This window comes from Lactuca saligna, chromosome 3 (genome assembly GCF_052625555.1).
Source record: "Lactuca saligna cultivar CGN05327 chromosome 3, ASM5262555v1, whole genome shotgun sequence".
NCBI classification, from domain to species: Eukaryota; Viridiplantae; Streptophyta; class Magnoliopsida; order Asterales; family Asteraceae; genus Lactuca; species Lactuca saligna.
The window spans coordinates 19,215,810-19,239,293 of record NC_136419.1 but is presented as its reverse complement, the minus strand read 5'-3'; the positions used below and the strand labels follow the sequence as shown (position 1 = coordinate 19,239,293).

Genomic DNA, 23,484 nt, shown 5'->3' with positions numbered 1-23,484 from the left:
AACCCAACAATCCAGGGTTTGTTGGCATATTACCTCAACCCAACCATCCTAGGTTTGGTGGTCTACCGCACGATGTAGTACCATCACCTCAACTCAAGCATATAGGGTTTGTTGGCCTCCCACCTCAACCCAACCACCAATATGTTGGCATATTGCCTTAACCCAACAATCCAGGGTTTGTTGGCATATTACCTCAACCCAACCATCCTAGGTTTGTTGGTCTACCGCACGATGTAGTACCACCACCTCAACTCAAGCATATAGGGTTTGTTGGCCTCCCACCTCAACCCAACCACCAATATGTTGACATATGCAACAGATAAAAAATAATCAACAAGTATAGGTAATCATACAAATCTACCAATCTAACAGGTCACTACGGCATAACAAGATCCTATATACCAGGATATATAATACAACCTAATGGGCCAGCATTGGTGCCTTCGACCCACAAGTATAGTGAGGAAAACTCACCTCAAAGTCTAGCAGATAGCTTAACTGATCACTATTCTAATTACCGGCTCTACATGTCACCTAAACAACAAAAAAGGGCGAAGCCTCAATATACTAATCAAATTACCCCATTTGATCTATAGTCAAATGTGGTCAAAGTCAACGGGCAACAGTCAAAAAGTCAAAAGTCATCACTCAGCAATATTACACCATGTGCAACAACTTTACGCCATGCGTAGAGCCCAAGGGAGTAAAACCGGCGGGGGGGGGGGGGGGGGGGAATGAGGCTATAAAATGTGTATCCAGAGTTACACCCTTGATACTAAGCCAAATCCCAACTTTATCGTTAAGCTCTTAATATAAAAGGTTAAGCCACCAAACTTCTAGATCTATACTATATAAATGCCTTAATCGATATAGTCTCTGACTTTATTCATTTTCATGCATACCAAGTGTGACAACCAGGAAGTTAGATCCAAGCAAAGTGCATCTACAGATAAAATAGGATCCACATCACGTCTTCGTTGTAATAAAAAATTGAAAAGATTATATTAAAATTTAATCAAAAGTTTCTACAAATTCAAATTGCATTAAGGATGTCTAGGTTTGGATTAATAAGATAAAAACCTCAAATTGTAATCGAAAACATTCAAGGTAGGCCAAGAAAACCCTCAGATCGAGAACCCCTACCCTCGGACCGAGATCCATATGCTAGGGAGAGGTGATTTTGGTCACCTTAAGAACGAGAACCTCATAGGATTTCGATTGGGTGCAAGACCTGAAGAGTTGACCATGACATGCGACCATCAATCTTTACAATGTATTACCCTACATACATCCATAGAAGACACATGAATACTCTCCAAACATCCATACTACACATACTAATACCCCTCATACAACAAACCCTCTCTTTCCTCCCTCCTTTTAAGCATCGGCTGAGAGTGGGTATAATAGTTGTATAAAATTTAGATATCATCACTCTTTTCTACACAAAATTCGTATAATGTGAAGTTAGCATGTAAAGATAACAAAAACTTAACTCTTTTCGTGATAACAAACATCAACAGGAAAAATATGTGTTGTACAAACTACAAATTTTGGAAATTTTTACTAAAAATAGCTTTTCTAGTAAAAATTGTTATATTTTAGTCATTAGTGTTTTGGTGGGTTAAAACCCAAGGATATTATGTTTTAATAACATATATTAACATTAGACAAGAATTCAACTTTATATTTATATAAAAGTTTATATAAAAAGTTCACACAAAAACATATTCGGCAAACTATAACTGGTATAGTTGTGGAGTCACAAAACCACACATTCATAATTTTTCAATGATATAATTATTTCATTATACAAGAGAAAGGGAGACGTAGTTCACGTAAATCCGTTAATGCTCTAGTGAGACATTCTCTTCACCGTACCTATCCAACGTACATTTTAAGTCCTGCATTATAACCGGAGTCTCCTGGATGGAGAGCGAGATAGTTGTGTATAGATCTATACGGGATTGACAACCCCACAACTAAGTTGTTCGCTACAGTTAGACCGAAAAGTCTAGAGTGACAAATATCTACCGATTCCGACGTCTGAAGAACGTTGTCTAGGCATAACAGTCACATTAAACATGTTTATAATAACTTACGTAGGGATTAACTATACTATTTGGTTTACGAGAAGCTTACACCTCATCAGTTTTATAAGAGAATAAAACTACATACTATCTTACAGTATAACATTTCTTACATTTTTGGTCTTAGGGTTTAAGACTACACTTCATAAATTAGAAAATATTGGATTTTTGGGGAACATACACTATCATTTTACAAGGAAAATATACAAAAGTCATACATACATTTTTAGTCTTGGATATAAGACTTACAACCCATTTTTATAGAAAATATTGGATTTTCTAGAAGTATACAAAACCATTTTAAACAAAACAATTACATACACTTTTCATACAAAAATTCTTATGAGCTCACCTACATTATTTTTGACGCTTTTCAAAATCACTTGTATTCTCAGGGAACCCGTAAACAGGTATTCAATTCATTTTGAGAACAAGAGTTTTTGCATCATAGATTTCTACTTTTTAGTCGTTTGATGTGTAATTTTGAACAACCACAATGTGTGAAACATGTAAACTTGTATTCTCAATGATGTATGGGTTGCTATGTTTCATTTGAATTCAACTGTTATTGATACTATACAATGATGTCATCTGCCTTCGGACGTTTCTACCGTCCTGGTTCAGGGGTGTGACACCAAGGGCACATACTCATAATCTAACTCCAAAAGGTCATTCAAAGTTCAAAAACACTTGCATGGATGGATGAGAGTGACTAAGCTCTCATTTTTATGGTTTAACAATCCTAAAAAAATATGAAATGAATCTTTAATGGTCAAGCATAACTCTTACTCATAAACACCAGGTTTATGGGGACAAAAGCATGAAAACCTAAAACTAAGCTAGATATGTCATAAAACTCATCAAGATGGAGATTTTATACCTCCTGGAGATTAATGAGGGGAAGGAACTTCTGGATCCAAAGTCGATTCAAGCTTCTAAGCAACTCCACTACCTTTTTCTTTCTTCAAAAATCACACAAACATACTCTTAAGCTCACAAATACACCAAAAGGGAACGAGGGTTTCAAAGGGAACGTTTGGGGGAATGGAGTTTGAGAATGGAAGGGCCTCAAGAAAGTTTGATCCCTTAAATAGGGTTCAAAAATCCTAAAATTAGGGTTTGGGCTCTAGGCAGGTACGCGCTGTGTACCCAGATCTATACCTTGCGTAGATCACTAAAACCCCATCTTGAACATACCCTTCTACGCAACATGTAAAAGGCCATCTAAGCCCTATGTAGATACACACCAAACATAAAAACCTAAAATTTAAAGGGAAGGAATTTACTTGCAAGTATCGGGTGATACAAATAAAAATTATTTCCTAAGAGCTCTCATTTTTCATTTGAAGTCGGGTTTTGACACCTATCAGGCATTAAGCTATTACTCGGTTGTACAGTGTGACATCCCCAAAATCTCGGCCAGAAAAGACTGGTTTCATTTATGCTTTTTAAACATTTTCAGAGAAAATCCTTTTGATTTTAAAAGAGATGCGAAATTTGTTCCCCAAAACAAAACATGATAAAATAGATTTTTATCAAAACATTTCATAAAGAAATATAGTTTCATTTCATAATCAAAATTCGGGATGTCATGTTCCGATACAGGCCATAAAGCATAAACGATAACATTACAAGTCATTCAACAAATATGTACATATACATACTTGTAAACAAAACAACTTGATGATTCGTCCATCTTATGCACTTGCACCACTCATGTAATACATATAAACTGAGTGGGTCAAGCTTGGGGGCCTGGTGAGCATATAGGGTTTTCAACCCACAATAAATAATTATATTTAATTCAACAATCAATAATAACCCAATTACCCATTCCCGTTATCCTCACTTTACGTCCCTAAAATAACATCTATCTCAAGGGATCTAATCTAGGATTTTCATCGGGACGATCACTATTGCAGAGGGGCTTCCTCAACAATAAGTGTCCTAAAGGCAACCATGTGGGGGATAGAGTACACCGGTGAACACATCGTTCACAACACCTACAGGTTATGAGCCTGCTAGCTTTCCACAGGACTGTTTACAATAGTCCGTGGTCGTCATTTATACTCTACTGAATGACTAGAATAACACCAACAACGAGGCCTCTCATCAATTTATTTCATTGCGCACCAACTGTCTACCCATGTTCTACCCAACATATTAGTAGATAAAAATATACATGCTTTATACATAATTTAAAAAAAAAAAACTATATAGCATGCTCTTTCAATACTTCATCCAAATAGCAAGTAATATGTATACACATAACAAGAAATTTCAAGGAGAGTCATATAAGTCTATGTGTTAGAAGGTAATAATAATACCCTCACACAACCCGTATTCTTAAATACATTCAACGATTACTTGTATAATATTGTGTATTGAAAGGGACTATACACTCACTTTGATTAGAAGATGATCGGGCAACACTACGACTTGCAAAAGTAGTATTCTTCGGTAGATCTTCACAAACACTGGACTCCTCGCGGGTAGAGCTTCGGCTTGGAAATCCCACTTCTCGGGATCCTCAGGGCTTCGGATTTTGCTTCGGGGCTCGGGAATGATATCGGGGCTTCAGGATATAATTGGCATGCAAATCGAGGCAAAAACTAAAGAGAAGAAAGAGTTTAACAAAAGAAATTGGCAGCTCTTGCATTCTATTTATAGGGTGCTGAATCTGGGATTACGCTGGGCGTAATTTCCAAGTACGTTGGACGTAATATTGGTTACGCTGGGCGTACGCTTCGGATAAGCTTTGATATGTGTGCCACGATCTTCAAAATATCATAACTTTCGCATACGAGCTCCGTTTTCGACGTTCTTTATATCCACGCGTAGGTGAGATTATGCTCTACAACTTTCGTTCAGACTGCGTTGGCTAATTTTAAATTTATTTTTTATTATTTATTTTTATTAGGCCGGGATAGAAAAACTTCGTTAGAAATTCATAACTTCTTCGTCTGACGTCAGTTTTCATCCCTATTTATGTGGTTGCACTACCATCGATGAGATCTTAGATTCTCGTTTAGAAAGTTTCGGCTAAAACTCGCTCGATCTCAGTTCGAACTTTTGGGTTGTCTACTTCTAAGCTAAAACTTCGAAAAATCATAACTTCCTCATACGAAGTCAGATTTAGGCGTTCTTTTTATGCATGCTCTCGGTTCAACATTATCTACATCTTTTGTGTTGATCACTAAGGCTAAATATCACTCCTTCGTAAACTCACTATTTACGTCATGCTGTGCCACACCGGTTTTGTCACGAAACTTCGACATGTCATAACTTCTTCGTTATAACTCGGATTTCAGCATTCTTTATATTTTCGGAAACCTCGTCTCAACCACTACATCTTCGTGCATCAATATCGGGTTTATATAACATTTCATTTTTACGCTTATTTTTATTCTTGATTAAATCAAATCACATAATTAAACAGATAAGTATAAAACACATAATTCGCAAATAATACATTCTTATTATTTCAAATTGGGTTACAAAGGTTAACCTAGAGTATTACATTGCTAAAAATGGCAAGCCTAGAAACATGGGCGTTACATACAGATTCTTAAAGTAGTCGCATCTTGTGCATACGAACTCCGTTTTAGAAGTTCTTTATGTGAAATTTTTCCTATTTTCATGGACTAGGTGATGAGCCTATTGATACCCAATAATAATGTCTAATACACGTATCTCTTTCAGTCATATGCATTAACTCATTCCTTATGTATAATGAAACTATTCGTTTATTAGGGATTCATATCAATCCAAAACTTAATTGATATTTTGGATGTATTTCAAAGTTTAAAACCCTATAAAAAACAAAACCATATATTATTACACATTTAGGTCTATTACAACAATGACTAGGTTAACACTGTTCCTTTAACGATGACCTAATTTCTACAGTTATCACATCTTAGTACCTTCTTAAACCCTTCTAACAAGCTTTCTTACTCTAATGTAACATAGCTAGCTCAATTAATCAAAACACTATTAAAGCTATAACTAGCTTAAAATTTGAGAAAGTGGTTACTCATGAACTCTTGATCATCAATTCAAGCCATAAAACCCCTGACCTCCATTTTCCCCTCTTTCCTTCTCAAAATTGTCGAAGCTCATTCCCTAGGGCTTGGGTGGTGTTTATAAGGATAATGAAAACTTAAACAAAACTTAATTTGTCTCGTTTACATGCCGCAAAGATAACTTTAACTAAAGTCAACGACCGCTTAAATGCTTTCTGTGTCATGGCATACACTTTCAATGATGTGGAAACTGATTAACAACAGTTACCTTAGCTGGTTCCATTCCAACTTTGGGACACTTTGGTCCCAACTTCTAACCCTCATATCTTATTCGTTTCTTACCTGTTTTTGATGTTCTTTATATCTACGTGGAGGTGGGAACATACTCTACACATTTATTAAGTCGTTTCTCACTGACTTAATACTTGTATTGATCTACTAAGTCACAAACTTATCCTAAAAAACATAAAATTCCCATTTTATCCCTTTGACCAAAAATGCATCTTCTCATGCATTCTTTCTGTTGAACTTACTCATCCAACCTCATCTTAGTGACTTAAACTTATCTTGTCTATTTTCATGAAGTCACAACTTCATAATTTAATTTTTTTCTCATAGATGACCAAATTGCCCTTTTGGTTAATATATGACTAAAAGTCAACTTTATCAAAATTTTGGGTTCTTACAACAACTATAAGCACGAAGCTTAGTGAGTTCCCCAAATATCACATACAACATAACATAATAATAAACTATGGGTTACCAGCAACCTTGGAACTATCAGTAGTCCTAAGGACTATCAGCAATCCTATGGGCTCACAACAGCCCTATGGCATATCAACGATACTATGAGTTATCAACAACCCTGAGGAGTTTTAGTAGTCCCGAATTTATCAACAAATCAATAAATACATATACAAATAATTAGAAAATAAGGTTCACCATTGTGACATAGGTAATATACTGAGATGAATCACCTTACAAATAGTAAACTAACACAACAATTCTCTGACAACAAAGATTGATACTATAAATCACCTAATCAACAAATATAAAAGTACCCTGTCATTCTACACCTTAAAACTTTCATGTTTACTGAAAGACAACTTTGTCAAAAAGTTAACGGTTAAAGTCAGCCCCAGCTGACCTCCACTTTGTGGCAACTATACGACAAAGCATTCGTGGTGACACCAGCCACCATGCCGTGACAAGAAGATTTTCACGTTGTGGGAACTGTTCTCCCATAGCCTAACAAATTAAGCTCTTAATCCTTAACCTCATGAGCTATAAGTCTCGTATTTGAACCTTTCCAAGGTCTTGATGGATAAAGTTTCCAACTTTATCCATTAAGACATCCCACTAAGCCAATATCTTAAATCCTAGCTTCTTAATGGTTGCATCCATTGCATTGGCACTAAACTAAGACATGAAAGTCTCATTTCTAACCACCACCATGGTCCACAACTCGAATAAGGCACATAAGGGTTCTGAAGTTCAATCAAACTCCAAGAACAAGAAGATATGGACAAAAAAGCTCATAAAATGACCTAGAGCTAGATATAGAGATTTAATGAGCAAGGTGAAGACTTTATACCTCCAAAATGCCAAAAATATGATGAGGATGCAAGATCAAAGTTGGATCCAAGCGAATAAGCACCAAAATGAACTCCTTATTCCTTTAATCTTCATAAAAGTGGATTCAAACACATATACACACCAAATACATATATTGAGGCTAGGGTTTGGATATGATAGGATCTTAGAGGGTGGAGGCTGCCAAATAAGGAAAACCTTAGGAGTTTGTGCATTTAAATAAGGTACAACACGAAGATCTAGGGTTTCTACCAAAAATAGCCACCATGTCGTGGACAAAACCTTGCCACGTCGTGGCATCAATTGCGAATGTACACCCCATTTCGACAATACCACATCGTGGGCAAGCCAAAAATCCTTATAATTAGAATCTTAATTAAATTAAACATGGAAGAAGCATACCTGGAAAAACAAATGTTACAATCTCAGTGCATTAACATCACACTTGGTTTGGCCAATAGCATATTTTGGCATGCTCTTTAAGGTTGAGCGTATTTTGGCATGCTAACATCTCATTTGGCAAAAGTCTAATACATTTGGTGAAACTCAAACATTTTTGGCCAAATGCCCCACCATATTTGTAACTGATGGGTTTTGAGCATTCTAACACTTCCTAAGTGTACATGCAACCCTAATAACCTTGGATCTATGTTTGTCTAATTATCATGCAAAGTTGAATTCCAAGGTTATATTCCTATCTAGCATACATGGGGAATAATTTTAACTTAAAGTATAGATAGAATAACTTACCTTGTTGTTGTTTGTGTTCCTTGAAACCTTGTGAGCCTAGCACCCCAAGTGTGATGCCTCAAATGCTTCACACAACACCAAATGCTCTTGGAAGAACTTATGAGAGAACACACACTTCTCAAAATCGGCCAAGCCCTCTTGTTTCTTAGTGTATATCCAATTTTAGGTGGAGAACATGTTTCTTATATAGTGTTGACACATCTAGGGTTAAACCCTAATGTGTCATGACTCTTCATTTCCATGACCCATGGGTTTGTAACTCCCATGGAGCATCCAATGGGTGGAACCCAACTTGATAATCCATGGAGCCTCTTAGCCCACTATACAAGATATGGATGATTTACATAATCAACCCATATATTTAATTAGTTATCTTTTGATCACATAATTAATTCTAAATTAATTCTTGATCAAACTAATCAAATAATATTATTAATATATTAGAACTTATAATATATTAATAATCTCCAAGTGTTATTTCTCTCTTTTAGTCTATCCAATTGCATGGTGCCATGCAACCCAAATGGACCATGCCGGGTCGGGTCAAGTACATACCAGAAATAGTTATGGACTTAGACACCTTATCCAACAGTAACATCCCAAAAAAATCATGACCAAAAATTTCTTTAAAAATATTACTAAATCATAGCATTAGATCATTTCAAACATACTGAAAGGGTTATATGACAAATCAGAGTATTTTTCCCAAAACACTTATTCATTTTATCAGAGTAAACATCCCAGGCTAAACTCCTTGGTGTGTGCCATGCGATCATCCCGAGCTCTTCTTTCCGCTATCGGAAGTACCTGAAACCAAAACTAAAAACCGTAAGCACGAAACTTAGTGAGTTCCCTAACCTACCACATACCATACATATCTACTAATCCACACATGCCATATACAACCGTGAGCATATAAGCACATACTAGGCCCCCGCCCGTTGCATTGGGCCTCGCCCGCCATCGAACCCCATCCGTTGTCAGGCCCCGCCTGGCATCAGGTCCCACCTAGCATCGAGCCCCGCTCGGTATACATATATGTTTCCCTTAGACCCCGCCTGTCTATGAGCCTCGCTCGCCATACACATACATACAATTAAATAACATAATGAAACATACATAAACATTCCCTAACCATAGCTTGATCTAAGGCCTCACCTAACTTGGGCCCCGGCCCTAGTCTGCTACTGAAGTAGTGGAACCCCATCCACACTCCTACTAGTAGTGAGATACGGTCCCCGCCCACACTCACATCCTTCCTACCACGGGCCTCACCCATGTTTTGCTAATATCAAGATATGGAACCTCATCCATACTCAGCTAGCGATGGGATACGGGACCTCGCCCACACTTACCTCCCTACAAGGATCTTCCTCGGGAATACCCCAACATCGGATCCCCAGCCCGGAAACATACTATTATCTAACGTACTTCGGGCTTACCCCGACATCAGACCCTTGGTCCGGATCCTATCATACCGACACATGCAGGAATCACAAAGACCTCCAGCATCCTAACATTCCTCGGGCCTCGCCCGACATCAGGTCGTAACCTGGAACATATATCAATAAGTTCCTAAGGCTACCCCCGGGTCTTCCTTCTATATATAATCATAAACATAAACATTAACATAATGGGCCGACATTGTGTAACGTCCGTAGATCCGGGCTAGTCAATTTAGAGACAATAGGGGTTGAAAACAACTTTTTGACAAAAGATTATTTAGAATAAATAATCTTAACCAAGTTGTAGTATATTTCACAAGGATTCCATACATATAAAGAACACCGAATTCCGAGTTATAACGAAGAAGTTATGACCCGTCGAAGTTTCGCAACAGAACTGACACGATACCGGGAAATGTAAATAGTGAATCTACGATAGAGCGAGATTTAGCCTTAGCAATATAAACGAAAGTCATAGTGTATGTTAAACTAAGAGCGTCAATTAAAAGAACGCCCAAATCTGACTTCGTATGAGGAAGTTATGATTTTTCGAAGTTTCGGATTAGCAGTGTACAACCCGAAATTCGAATAATACATCGAGAGGTTTTTAGCCAACACGACCTAAACGAGAATCGAAGATCACGCTAAGAGTAGCGTAACGAGAAAAAGATGAGCGAAAACGGACGTCGGATGAAGAAGTTATGGATTTTAATGGACCAATCCCGTCTCGGCCTGTTAATAATATAACTTTTAAAATAAAGTCAAAATTAGCCAACGGAGTCTAAACGAAAGTTGTAGAATATGTTCCCACCTTCTCGTGGATATAAAGAACGTAAAAACGGAGCTCGTATGAAAAAGATACGAATTTTAGAAGTTGGCACTCGATTTTGCGAGACCTGATGCGAGTTAGGCGATGTGGCTCGGTCTGAGCCGTCCGATGAAGCCCAGCCTCGCGTCCGATGATCGACACATTGCTCCTTCGCTACGCCCCGCGTCCAAGATTGGGTACGCCCAGCATTCCTCGGTCTTATCCGGGTCCTGTCCGAGTGCGAGCTAGCTGTGCGAAGCTGGCAACCTTATCCGGGACTACGCCCAGTGTAGCTGCTATAAGTTTTTTTTTTCATATCTGAAAGTTATAAGTTTTTTTTTTCTTCATAATTTATACTAAATATGCTATTTTTGAGCTAAAAAAATATGATTTTACCACATCTAAATTAGGAATGTAATATATGCATGGATAGCGTTACAAATAACACAACTAAAATTGAGTTTGTATACGAAATTTATAAATGATCAAAATTGAATGTTAGTTTTCATATTTTTCACAGAATAACCTACTACTTTAGATTTGAAAAGTTATTAATTTTGACATCTAAATTTGGAATATAATATTGTCCATACAAATCTATTGTTACAAATAATACATTTTAAAAAAATCATAAGAAAAAATTATCAAGGTTTAAATTTTGGAAAAAAAATTAAAATTTTGGTGTCACCAACCTACAAAAATATTAAGTCACCTGCAAAAAATTTTGAATTTTTGGGCTACTTTTTTGAAAAACCCTTAAAAAAAATACTGGCATTATGATATTCTCATGAGTATATTACAAAATAAATTTATCGTTTAAAAACACAATTTTAGTCCCGAGTTCCGAGTTCCGAGTTCTGACCGATGTAGGCGCCGTTGCGCTATGTTATGAACGGCAAATTGCGCGGTTGTGCACCAACGGCCTCTCACAACCTTACTCCACCTGACTTCGCCAGCCTCCGAAACCCGCTAATGTCGACGATCGTGTTGTTCCAATCCAATTTTAGAAAGTGCTCAATGCGTTTGCGAAGTTTCGGAACGTCAAAACAGACCAGATAATCGAAATTAGGTATGCAGCTCTCATGTTTTGAATTTTGATAGCATTAAACCCTACTTAAAAGTAATGAATCGAAGTCCAGTGAATCCAACCCTTCTCAAATCAGTTCTTAAAATCCATCACTTGTCAAACGCTGCTTTTTCATCCCTACAGACTTTACCCAATTCTAAAACAGATTCATTCCTAAACCCACTCTACAATTTTCTCCCTCACACCCAAAACCCTAGCAAAATCGTTGATACTATATGCACAAATCTCAAAGAAAGAAGAACCGCTCTTCTTGAGAAAGACATGATCCCTCATCTGGGGACCGAAGAAGTCTCAAGAGTTCTTCTTAGATGCCAATCTGATCCGTTTGCAGCTCTTACCTTCTTCAATTGGGTTAAAAACGATCTAGCGTTTCTCCCAACTATTCATAACTATTGTCTTATGTTGCATATATTAGCTTGGTCTCGCAAGTTTCCACAGACAATGAAGCTTTTCTCCGAGTTAATAGAGCTCAACAGGAATAAACCTGAAAAGGCAAGTATTTTTGAAAATTTGGTTCTGTGCACCAAAGATTGTAGCTGGGAACCAGTTGTATTTGATATTCTTCTCAAGGCATACCTAAAGGCTGGTTTGGTTCGCGATGGTTTTGTTACTTTTAGGAAGATGTTGAAGCTTGGTTTTGTCCCAAAAATCATTTCTATCAACTTTCTTTTAGATGGGCTTTTGAAGTTGGATCGAATCAATGAATGCTGGGGAATTTATGAAGAAATGGGGAAAATCGGAGTACGTGGTAACACGTTTACTTTCAACATATTAACTCATGTTATATGCAAGAGTGGTGATGTTGATAAGGTGAATGGGTTCCTAGAGAAGATGGAAGACGAAGGATTTGATCCTGATATTGTCACATATAACACATTAATAGATAGCTATGTCACAAGAGGACGATTAAAAGATGCACTCTATCTTTATAACATCATGTGTATAAGACGTGTGATGCCAGATTTGATTACTCATACATCTCTGATAAACGGGCTTTGTAAACAAGGTAATGTAAAGGACGCTCATAAGTTATTCCACAAAATGATTCAAATAGGGATAAACCCAGACATATACTCATACAATACTCTTATATGTGGTTACATTAACAAGGAAATGATGCAAGAATCACGCATGTTGCTTCATGAAATGATCAGAAAAGGGGTCACCCCTAACAAGTTCACTTGTTTAGTACTTATAGAAGGATATAAAAAGAAAGGAATGTTGATTTCAGCTGTGAATCTTATTGTAGAGCTTCAAAGATTTGGAATATCAGTATCTAGAGATCTTCAAATTGATCTAGTCATTGCTTTGTGCCAGGTGGATAAACCTTTTGCAGCCAAGAGTCTATGGGAACGCATAGTGAAAGATGGTGAAGAAACTTGTATGATTAAAATCTACAATGAATTGATCGTTTCATTTTGTAAATCTAATTATGTAAATGAGGCTATACAGATAAAAGACGAGATGTTTTTCAAGAATGTGAACCCAAGTTTTGTCACATATGGAGTAATCATAGAGTGTTTGTGTAGACTAAAAAGAACCATGGAGGGTGAAGCTTTCATGAGGGATATGATTGAAGTAGGCATCCAGCCTGATATGACAATATTTAAATCTTTGATTTTTGGGTATTGTAAAGAGAAGAATCTGAATCAAGCTGAGTCATTATTGATCTTGTTTGCAGAAGAGTTTCAAGTATGTGACAATGAATGCTATAATGAGGTTTTTAAAGGGTTTTGTGAGAAAGGTGATATGGGTAAGTCAATGGAATTTCAGAAAAGGATGCAAAAGATTGGATTCACTCCAAATAGTCTGAGTTTTAAGTACGCAATTGATGCCCTCATTGTCAACTCTAGCATGATTCATACATATTAATTTATATCATGTATTGCACCATTTTGTTGCACACAAGGCACTTATATGTATACACGACGACTTATTCATCTAAATTTATGTACATATATGCGTTTTATCATTTACATAATATCTACCAAACCAGAATTGAGTCACTAACAATGGGACATATCTGAATCTTGATCCCAATTCACTAACCCTTAGTGCTCATTGTCTTGACAGGAGTTTGTTTCCAATAAATCCGACCTCCTCCATTCATATCTTTGCTTTCTTTGGGCATAAAAACCGCATTTCTTGCTGTCTTCTGTGTAGGTGGTGGGGCCCACTGTCCAGAACTAATAGCCATATCTTTCAAATTCTTAACACCTTCAAGGGTCTCAATGATCACAGGCATTTTGGGCCTATCTTTAGGGTTCAAACTCACGCAATATAAGGCTAAAAGGGCAACCTCTTTGGCTCCTTTAACCGAATATTGTCCACCCAACCTTGGGTCAATTATTGCACGCACCCTTCGGCTGCTAGTCAAATATGGCCTTGCAAAGTCAACAAGATTTTGTTCGCTTTTTGGTCTCTTTTTATCCATTGCCCTTCTTCCTGTCAATAGCTCTAACAACACCACTCCAAAGCTGTAAATGTCACTCTTTGTGGTCAAGTGCCCTACAATAATTTAACATATCGATATTTCATTAGCAATAGAAATGAATTGTAATAATTTGTCCCACATCGATTAAACAAATTAGAATTGTAAGCCTCTTAGGGCATCTCCTGCTCAACACCATTCATTATTGTAATAAAAAAAAAGATGTGGGTTAGATTTGTAAAATACTAACAAACATAAGGGTTGATTTTAAAAATATATGAAAGTTGGTAAAATGAAGATAACTAGAGTATCTTGTATTCTTGTGTATTCGGTTTAAAAAGCCCGAACCACACTTTATTTGGGTTAGCGGGTCTGGGTTTTTCGGATGCAGTTCAGTTGGTAGTGTTCGGTTTACAGTTTGCTGATTTTTATTTGGAGCCCTCCCGAAACCCGAATAAGAGGGGCAGTTGAAAGAAGTTCATATGATTCCATTCCTTTTGGCTTTTGAGTGACGTCAGCATAATAAAAATAATGAACTTGCTTTATTACTTTAAATTTTTTATATAATTATTTATCTTATATATCTCTGTCATTTTGCTAAATTACTTCAATTGAGCACCGCCCCTAATCTCAATTATTGATTTGCTTAAATTACTTCAAATTTGATATAGCACTATTAATTACACCAAAACATAACATATTTTATCTTAATCTTGACTAATAAATTCTCACTTTATGTTAATTTATCTAGTCATTTAATATTAAATATAAAAAGTAATAACCTAGTTTACACCAAAAAAAAAATCATTAGAGAGATCTTACCAGTGTTGACATATTCAGGGGCAGCATATCCATAGGTGCCCATAACTCTAGTAGTAACATGAGTGTTCGATCCTTCTGGACCCATTGTTGCCAGCCCAAAATCAGATAATTTCGCATTAAAATCCTGCCAATTTTCATGAGAACTGTTAAATCATGTCCATATTTGTATAATAATAATAATAATAATAATAATAATAATAATAATAATAATAATAATAATAATAATAATGTTGTAGCCTAATATAATTATATACATACGGAATCAAGTAGGATGTTGGATGTTTTGAAGTCACGATATATAACGGGGCTTTCAGCACCATGCAAGAACGCAAGACCTTTCGCCGCGCCTATTGCAATTCTTATCCTAATCCCCCATGCCAAACAAACCGAAATCCCTACGTAAATTTAACAACAAAATCCTTATCAATCATTACTCTACAATCCCTAAAATTTAACAACAAATCAATAATCAATAAATATTTATATAAAAAAAAAACTTACTCTTGAACAAATGATTCTCCAAACTTCCACGAGGCATAAATTCGTAAACAAGAAGCCTCTCTTCTTCTTCACAACAATATCCAATCAATTTCACCAGATTAGGATGCCTAAGTTGACCCAGAAATATCACCTCCGCCTTTAATTTTTTAAAACATATAAAATTATTATTATTTTTTTTTAAAAAGTAAAGAAAAGAAACCATTAGATTAAACTAATAGAGACGAATGAAAAGAAGAAGCTTACAAGCCATTCTCGATGACCTTGTAATCCTTCAATATCAAGAAGCTTAACAGCAACGGGTTGAGGTTTCAACCCGGATCTCATGGTTTCATCGACATAACCCTTATGCACTTTCCCGAACCCTCCTTCACCCAGCAAAAAATTACTCGAGAAATTCTGAGTTACACCTCGGAGTTCACTCAGTTTAAAATCAAACAAGTCTGGTCCGAAGCTCTGTATGTCTTCATTAAGACGCATAGAAGACGACCTGCTTAGATCTGAGAAAGACATGCGTCTGAAAGAAGGTGATGGGGCTACATTTTTCGAGAATTCCGATTTTGAGGGTCTGCAACGGCTGAAGCTGTGAAAAACCTTGTTTTCAGCCGAACAGCAGTAGGGTTTCCATGTAGTTTTTGGTGAGTCCTTCGCTTTCATGATTTTTATGGATGAAAATTGGTTAGTGAGTAATGGTGGTGTATAAGTAAGTGTTAATCTTGTGGGATTATCATTATCTTGATATAAATGTTGAAATTGCAACAACTCTGCAACCACTCTACTAAAATTGGATGCTTTGTTGCAGTCTTTTCTTTTGTAGGGGTATTGTTTATGTTACTAGATTTGTCATTTAGGTTTGTGGTCCATTTTATGTATATTTTTATAACTTTAGAGAAAACCCTTTTTTTTAGCCAATAATATGTGAACCTGAGTTACAAAAGATTTGGTACGTATATGAATGTGAATGTCAAGTACAGGTTAAAAGATTTGTTCCCTATTTATTAGGTTTTGACTTGTTTGTTGTGACCCTCTTTGTTTCTTTTACATGTCTAGGCTAGAGATTCAATTAATAGTCTCACCTAGATTTGTTTTTTACATGTCTAGGCTTGAGATACAAATATTATCAAGTGTAACTTTAAGGACGGAAGGAGTACCCCCATCTTATGGTATGGTGGGGGTGAATTTGAGCTTTCACCGCAATGCTGAACACGACACTCCTAGTGTGGTGAAACTTGAAAACGATATGAAGAACTATACCATTAGATTTTACTGCATTTTCTTTCATCTTTTTCTCTTCTTCAACCATTATAAATTTGATTTTAAAAAAAAAAAAACATTTACTACTTTATAAATACCAATCATTTTAACATTTTGTTTAGGATTTGGGCAAAATTCGGCATGATTTAGTATTTTAATTATTGTTATATTTTAATAATGTTTTCTTATTTTGGTTATGTAATTTTTATTTTTGAGCAATGGAATATTTTCATTAATTTTGTGTTTATTAACCATTTTAATTAATTTTTTCTTATTAAATTATAGTTTTTAATACTATAGTAATTTTATTTTATCAAAAAAGGTAAAATGAAGTGAAGTTTGACAATTTCCTGGATTTTAAAGAGTGAAATGAAAATAAGAAGAAAATAAGTTGGTGCTAAGGTGACAGTGAAATGTGATCACACCGTCGTCCGATATAAAGAAATCATTTGATATGTATAATTCTAACACATTGTTCATGTGTTCAACTTAACGAGAGAAAAAAAAAAAAAAACAGAAACAAGTGGAAGTAAGAAGAAAGTTAAAAAAACAAAGTGTTACTCGGTTTCATTCATGGAAGAAAATGGAAGAAAATAGTTTCCTTTCAATTTGGAAGGATTTACATAGAAACGAACAAAATGTTTAATTTTTTTTTTATTTATCTCCAACTCAATAACATAAAATACAATTATCCTGCATTTTTCTTTCTCTTATTTTCTCTCTTTATTTTCTTTCATCTTCTTTTTCTCTTCTTTGCTAAACCTTGGGAACTAAGCGTAACAAAATCATTTAATATTTATGGTCATTAACAATTGTTTATTGTAAATCATATTTTTTTGGAACGACAATTTTCTAGTCTACTCCTAAATCACTACTAATTTCACCTATGTTTTAAAAGGGACTTGAACCCTTAACCTCAAACAGAGCGAACAACACTTAATACCGTCTATAAGCCTTTGGAATAAACTGGAGGGTAGGTCAGCTCTCCAGATTCAGTTGGAATAAATTGGAGGGTAGGTCAGCACCCCATAACTGTCTGACATGGGTAGGTCGGGAACCCAGAATCGCCTAGCAGGGTAGGTCAGCATCCCATAACTGCTTGGCATGGGTAGGTTGGGCACCCCAGAATTGTTCGACAGTATGTTTGCTTTATGGTATGTGGTATGATGGGAGATTCACTAAGCTTTGTGCTAACGGTTTCACTTTTGGTTTAAGGTACCTCTTCGTTGAAGGGAAAGAAGTCGGCACGGTAGCAGCGCATCGCACACACTTGATTCCGCTTTTTAGAGATCCATGGGATTGTACTCTGACATTATTACTATTGATGATATGATTTTTGAAATTTGCGATTGTTGTTTTATGGATTGATATGTTATCGATAATGTTTTAAGTAAACTGTTTTATGAATAACATATTTAAAAACAAAATTTTTTATCATGATTTGGAGATGTTATATATATATATATATATATATATATATATATATATATATATATAAAGATTATTAATGCATTACATTTAGTTATGGTAATATTTGTGATATTTAATATTTTTTATATGTGTTCTTACGGTACATATTAGAAAAATCTCTCTCTCTCTCTCTCTCTATATATATATATATATATATATATATGTATATATATATATATATATATATATATATATATATATATATAGGATATAGATCCGGTAATAAATTTTTTTTGGTAGGAAGGTAAGAAGTTTTTTTTCTACATATTTTTTTGACGAACAAAAAAAATGAATCACTAATTGATTCATTTGTAAGATGATTCATAAAAAAAAATTCTCAAAAAAACATCTTTATGATTCATTTTTAAGTAAATTAAGAAAAAATTTACTTTTATGATAATTTTAGTGAATAACAACAAAATCATTATATAAATGAATCATCAAGATGTTTTTTTGAGAATTTTTTCTTGTGAATCATCTTACAAATGAATCATCTAATGATTCATTTTGTTTGTTCGTGAAAAAAATATGTAGAAAAAAAATTTCTTACCTTCCTACCAAAAATTTCTTTCTTATTTGATCTTGATTCTATATATATATATATATATATATATATATATATATATATATATATATATATATATATATATATATATATATATATATATATATATATATATATATATATATATATATATATATATCAATTTTCTAATTCAATTCATTTTTCAGAGGTGTACATGAGAATTTAAGTGGGTGAATATTTTAAATGACTTAGTGTTGCCACTTGTAATTAATTAACATTTAAATAGTTTATGTTAAACTTGGGTGGTTGAATACCAAATACATTTGAGGGCATTCGCAACCAACATGGATGTTGTTTAGCACAATTTTCAAACATGTGGGGTGCTTTTGGAATTAAAAACTCATGAAACGGGAAGAACGATTTCTTGCGAGAATTATCCCCAAAATATTAAACTTTTCATTTTTGGCCTTTTCTTGTTTGAGTGAGGCCATCAATGACACCAATGGTCAAGAATCCCATGCCATTATTGTTTACTTAATTAAGTATTCATCGATACTTGTAATCATATAATTTTTATTTTTGAATGAAAATTTACAATTATTTGATTCTAGTTTATCTAAATGTGTAATATTCATCATAATCTTAAATTTACATGTAATTTTAATCAAGTTATTTGTTATAAATAAGAAAATAATTAAAATATTAAATTTTTTGTCACAATGTAGTCGTATATATTACCTAATTTGTTTGGAATCCAGTTAAAATAAAATAACATATGATATTTTGTGTGTGTATTTGTATTATTATATATAATCAATAATATATTAATATACAGGTATAAAACGGATATAAAACCATATTTTTCTTATCCGTTTCTCATAATAAATAATATTTCTTTGTAAAAAGGTGCAATGAGACATGCATGGTCCCAAGTCGGCACCTATTTAATCTTGATTTTATAGAAGTACAATGAGAAAACATGACAATAAAAGCAAGTACACTATGATGACGAATCTCACAAACTTTACCATTATAATAGAGATAAATTTTATTCTATAATATTATCCTAAATGATAAATTATTTCTTTTAGAAAAAATATATCATTCAATATGATACGTAATTTAATACAAGTTTTTTTTTAATATATATATATATATATATATATATATATATATATATATATATATATATATATATATATATATATATATATATATATATAGAATCAAATATTTAAATTAAAAAGATAAGACTTTTTACAAAAACAACCATTGTTTATTTCTTTTTGTATAAATGTTGTTCTTATTTTGAGAGAACTCTTAACTCATTAACCGGTCATGAATGTTGAGGTCAAATTTACAAAAAGAAAATGAAATTTTCATTTGGATCGTTAGGTTTCAATATTATTTTTGAAAAAACAATATGATATAGTAGTTTTAATAATAATTAGAAACATGATTGGCATCCGTGGTTTAAGAAAAGTCTCATAGACAAATACATCTATCAAAACCAATGTTTTAAAAACCTGTTTTGAACTATTCAGTTTGTGAACTAAGAACGTAAACGGTTCAACAACAACCGGTTTTATGTTAATTTCTAGACCTGATCGGATCGTACGGTCAGGACCGGTCCATAGATATTTCATGCCCCCGGCAAAGGCACTTAAAAATGCCCTTATATTCCCTTATATTTGTACTAAACTAAAAAAATGTAAATTTATTAAACAAAATTGAATCATATTCTTTTAGTGCTCAAAGTATAGGCAATTTTTTTTTATCTAACAAGTATCAGTCTACAAAAAGGACAGCCATGTAATTTTACAAATAGTAAGAACAAAAAAGTTTTGTCAAAGTTACATTGGTTAAATCTTAAAGTATGTATGAATTCTTGAAATCGAGACCGGTTCTTCCATAAGCTCAAGTACAACATGCAAGCTTTTATGCATTAACAAGAGATTTGCTTCAACATCAAATCCACATTTGCAAATTGCTATTGTAGCATCAACATACTGAATCAAGAGAGAGGGAATTTTTTTTTTCCTTTTATCCATTTATTTCGTATTTACAAAAATACTCCAGCAACTAAACAATCATACATTTCTGCACAAGTAGGGAAAATTGAGATGAATACATATAAGTGTGATTTGAGCTAACTTTCAAGATTTGGTTGAATTGGTAAGTAAATAGCTCATTTTCATGAGTATACACAAGCAATGAAGATTAAGACAAATACACTTCTGTAAAAAAAAAGTGATCTAACAAATGACAAATCCTAATTCGTATATGTACATAAATTAAAACAAACAACCCTAACCTATAATTTATTATTATGAACCTCGTGTTTAAAGCCATCCATATCCTATATAAACATAAGATTAAAACAACAATGACAAAAAAACAATAACCAACAAACAAAATATTGCACTGATTATAGAAATGCTTATATCAAATTTTCAGAACTTCAGAAAATATCAGAAATGTTTATATCAGGGAAAAAAAAAAAAAAAAAAAAAAAACAGACTTATATCACTAAATCATATATCAGAATTTTAGAAAATGGCATTACATCAGTCCTTGAAAAATAGAAATATCAAAATAACTTTTAGTCATGTGACTTTTAATGTTGTTTAGAAGAAAGGAATTAGAAAAACCTCAACCCTCACCTCTTTGTATGAAAGGAAGAATTAGAAATCAACATGTTTTTCCAGAAGAAAATAATCAGTCATGGACTCTTTGATTCTAAAAGATAGAACTAGAAATACTTAAATACTTCAGTCTCTCCGACTCCTCGTAGCCCTCACAGTCTCTTCGTCTTCGATATGATTTTTTCACCAATCGAGAATTGCCGCCCATTTCATTCACGTTTCAACATCCCTTTGGTCGTTCCCTTACCTTGCCCATACGAGTTGGACATGATCTGATGCCCCTTGCTATATTGGTGCCCTGGGCAACGACCCAGCTCACCATACCCTTGGGCCGGGCCTGCGTACGGTTTCTTCACAAAGTAGGTTGAATCGATGTTATATAACTGGTAAAAAACCGTTTGAACCAGTTTATCAGACTTTGATAGTTGGATTTCACTTAACCTGTTACAACAAAAACCAATTTCCAAAGCAAATTGAACAGCTCGATCGATCAGGTTAACCGGAATGTACACAACTTATAGGCTAATGAACACCGTTGCCACTGTCGGATATAAGAAAATCATTTATTTTATATACATATATGTGTAGAAAATAGATATACATAAAAATTATGGAAACTGAGTTGAACCGGCGGTAGTGGCAGATGCAGAGGAGGGTTTTAGTGGGATGCATGCACTCCACTTGACATACAATTACCTTAAAATTCATATAGATAATCTGTAAATATTTGTTTATTTCTAATTCATTGACCCAAGGAGATTATAGTAGCCTTACTTAAGCACCCCACTTATGAATATGACTGGATCCGCTACTGACCCGACCCGTTAAACTGGCCAATGAGACCATGTTCAAATAAAAATCGGTTTTCAAAGCATTAAATCAAACTCATTACAAGGATGGTCTCAGTGGTTTCATTTACATTCGTGGTTGGACTTTCATGTAAAATGAAAAGGTCAAAAGAGAAGAGTAAATAAGGTTAGGATCAGTTAGCTTTTTGAGAAATCCTAATTTGCAAGTCTAAATAGACCCCCCTCCCCCACCCGATCATTGTGTAGAATGAAGACATGTGATCAAGAATTGGGCTTTTTTCACAAGAACGGTCCCTGAAGTTTGGTATGTTATCAACTACTACCCCAAACCCGTTTTCTTTAACATTTATGCTACTTTCGAAATGTCAAATTTACCCCTTAACTTGTATTTTTTTTTTCATATTTGATTAATTTTATTTAACTTATTTGCATTTCAGATTTCCATTATGCTATTTATTACCCCTTTAAAAATCCAAAAGACATTTTAGCCCTTCAAATCAATTTATATATCAAACAAATTCTTTTAATATTATAATTATAACATTTAATAATTTTTATCATTCAAAAATAAATAATTGTCACATTTATTTGAACATTGTATTCCCTTTATTGTCCAAAACATCAAACCTAATAATAAATATTTTGTAACATCCTATTTAAGGGATAGAAAATTTTGATTTAATTGAATAGAATAAAATTAATAAACAAAGAAACAATTAAAATAATAAATAATAGAAGAAAATAATTAGTTAAGTAATATTTAAGTGGATGTTTGAGTATGAAGAAGTTAATAGAACTATTAACTTGAAAATAAGACAAGGGGGACTAATAATGTCAAACTACCAAACCTTTTATAGCTTGGTTTGACTTAGTCAACGTATTAATTGTTAGAAAAAGGGTGAATGTGAGGCAAAAGTCTAAACTCTTAATTGGTTGAAATCCTTCACAAATGCCACTTACTTACAAACTAAGAAGATGGAAAGTTTGTATTGCCAAACCAAAAATATTGATTAACTAGTTATTTCTCTAAATGGAGTTTGGTTAAGTTTAAAAAATAAGTTTTTTAAATTATTATCTGTTCCATATCGGCATAAGTTAAAATGGGTGTTTGGATAAACTGCTTTGCAAAAACAACATATAACGGCATGGAACCGGAGATAAGTTGTTTTGGATAAGTTAGTAACTCCTAACTTATTAAAACTTCTTATAACTTATAGTTGTCCAACATCTT

At 34.0% G+C, this 23,484-nt stretch overlaps 2 protein-coding genes across 2 annotated transcripts; one reads left to right on the top strand and one right to left on the bottom strand.

The window, feature by feature from the left end:
- The first annotated feature begins 11,530 nt into the window (after nt 1–11,530).
- LOC145034654 (Pentatricopeptide repeat (PPR) superfamily protein) lies at nt 11,531–13,770 on the top strand. Its single transcript, XM_078983123.1, has one exon. The coding sequence runs from the start codon at nt 11,835–11,837 to the stop codon at nt 13,668–13,670; it is 1,836 nt and encodes a 611-aa protein (XP_078839249.1). The 5' UTR covers nt 11,531–11,834; the 3' UTR covers nt 13,671–13,770.
- Nucleotides 13,692–16,335, bottom strand: LOC145034655 (putative serine/threonine-protein kinase PBL15). The gene is made up of 5 exons (XM_078983124.1): nt 15,796–16,335; nt 15,553–15,688; nt 15,310–15,446; nt 15,052–15,175; nt 13,692–14,306 (listed from the first exon to the last, which is right to left on the bottom strand). Exons 1-5 carry the CDS (start codon nt 16,204–16,206, stop codon nt 13,843–13,845), a joined length of 1,272 nt encoding a protein of 423 aa, XP_078839250.1. The 5' UTR covers nt 16,207–16,335; the 3' UTR covers nt 13,692–13,842.
- Between the last annotated feature and the right edge of the window lie 7,149 nt (nt 16,336–23,484).

Bases quoted from the DNA above. Each gene is read 5' to 3' on its own strand.
- LOC145034654 (XM_078983123.1), top strand. From the start codon at position 11,835: ATGAATCGAAGTCCAGTGAATCCAACCCTTCTCAAATCAGTTCTTAAA.
- LOC145034655 (XM_078983124.1), bottom strand. From the start codon at position 16,206: ATGAAAGCGAAGGACTCACCAAAAACTACATGGAAACCCTACTGCTGT. The intron at 15,689-15,795 runs GTAAGCTTCTTC...AAAAAATTAAAG, and splicing joins AAGGTCATCGAGAATGGCTT to GCGGAGGTGATATTTCTGGG. The intron at 14,307-15,051 runs GTAAGATCTCTC...AAATTATTGTAG, and splicing joins CCCTGAATATGTCAACACTG to GGCACTTGACCACAAAGAGT.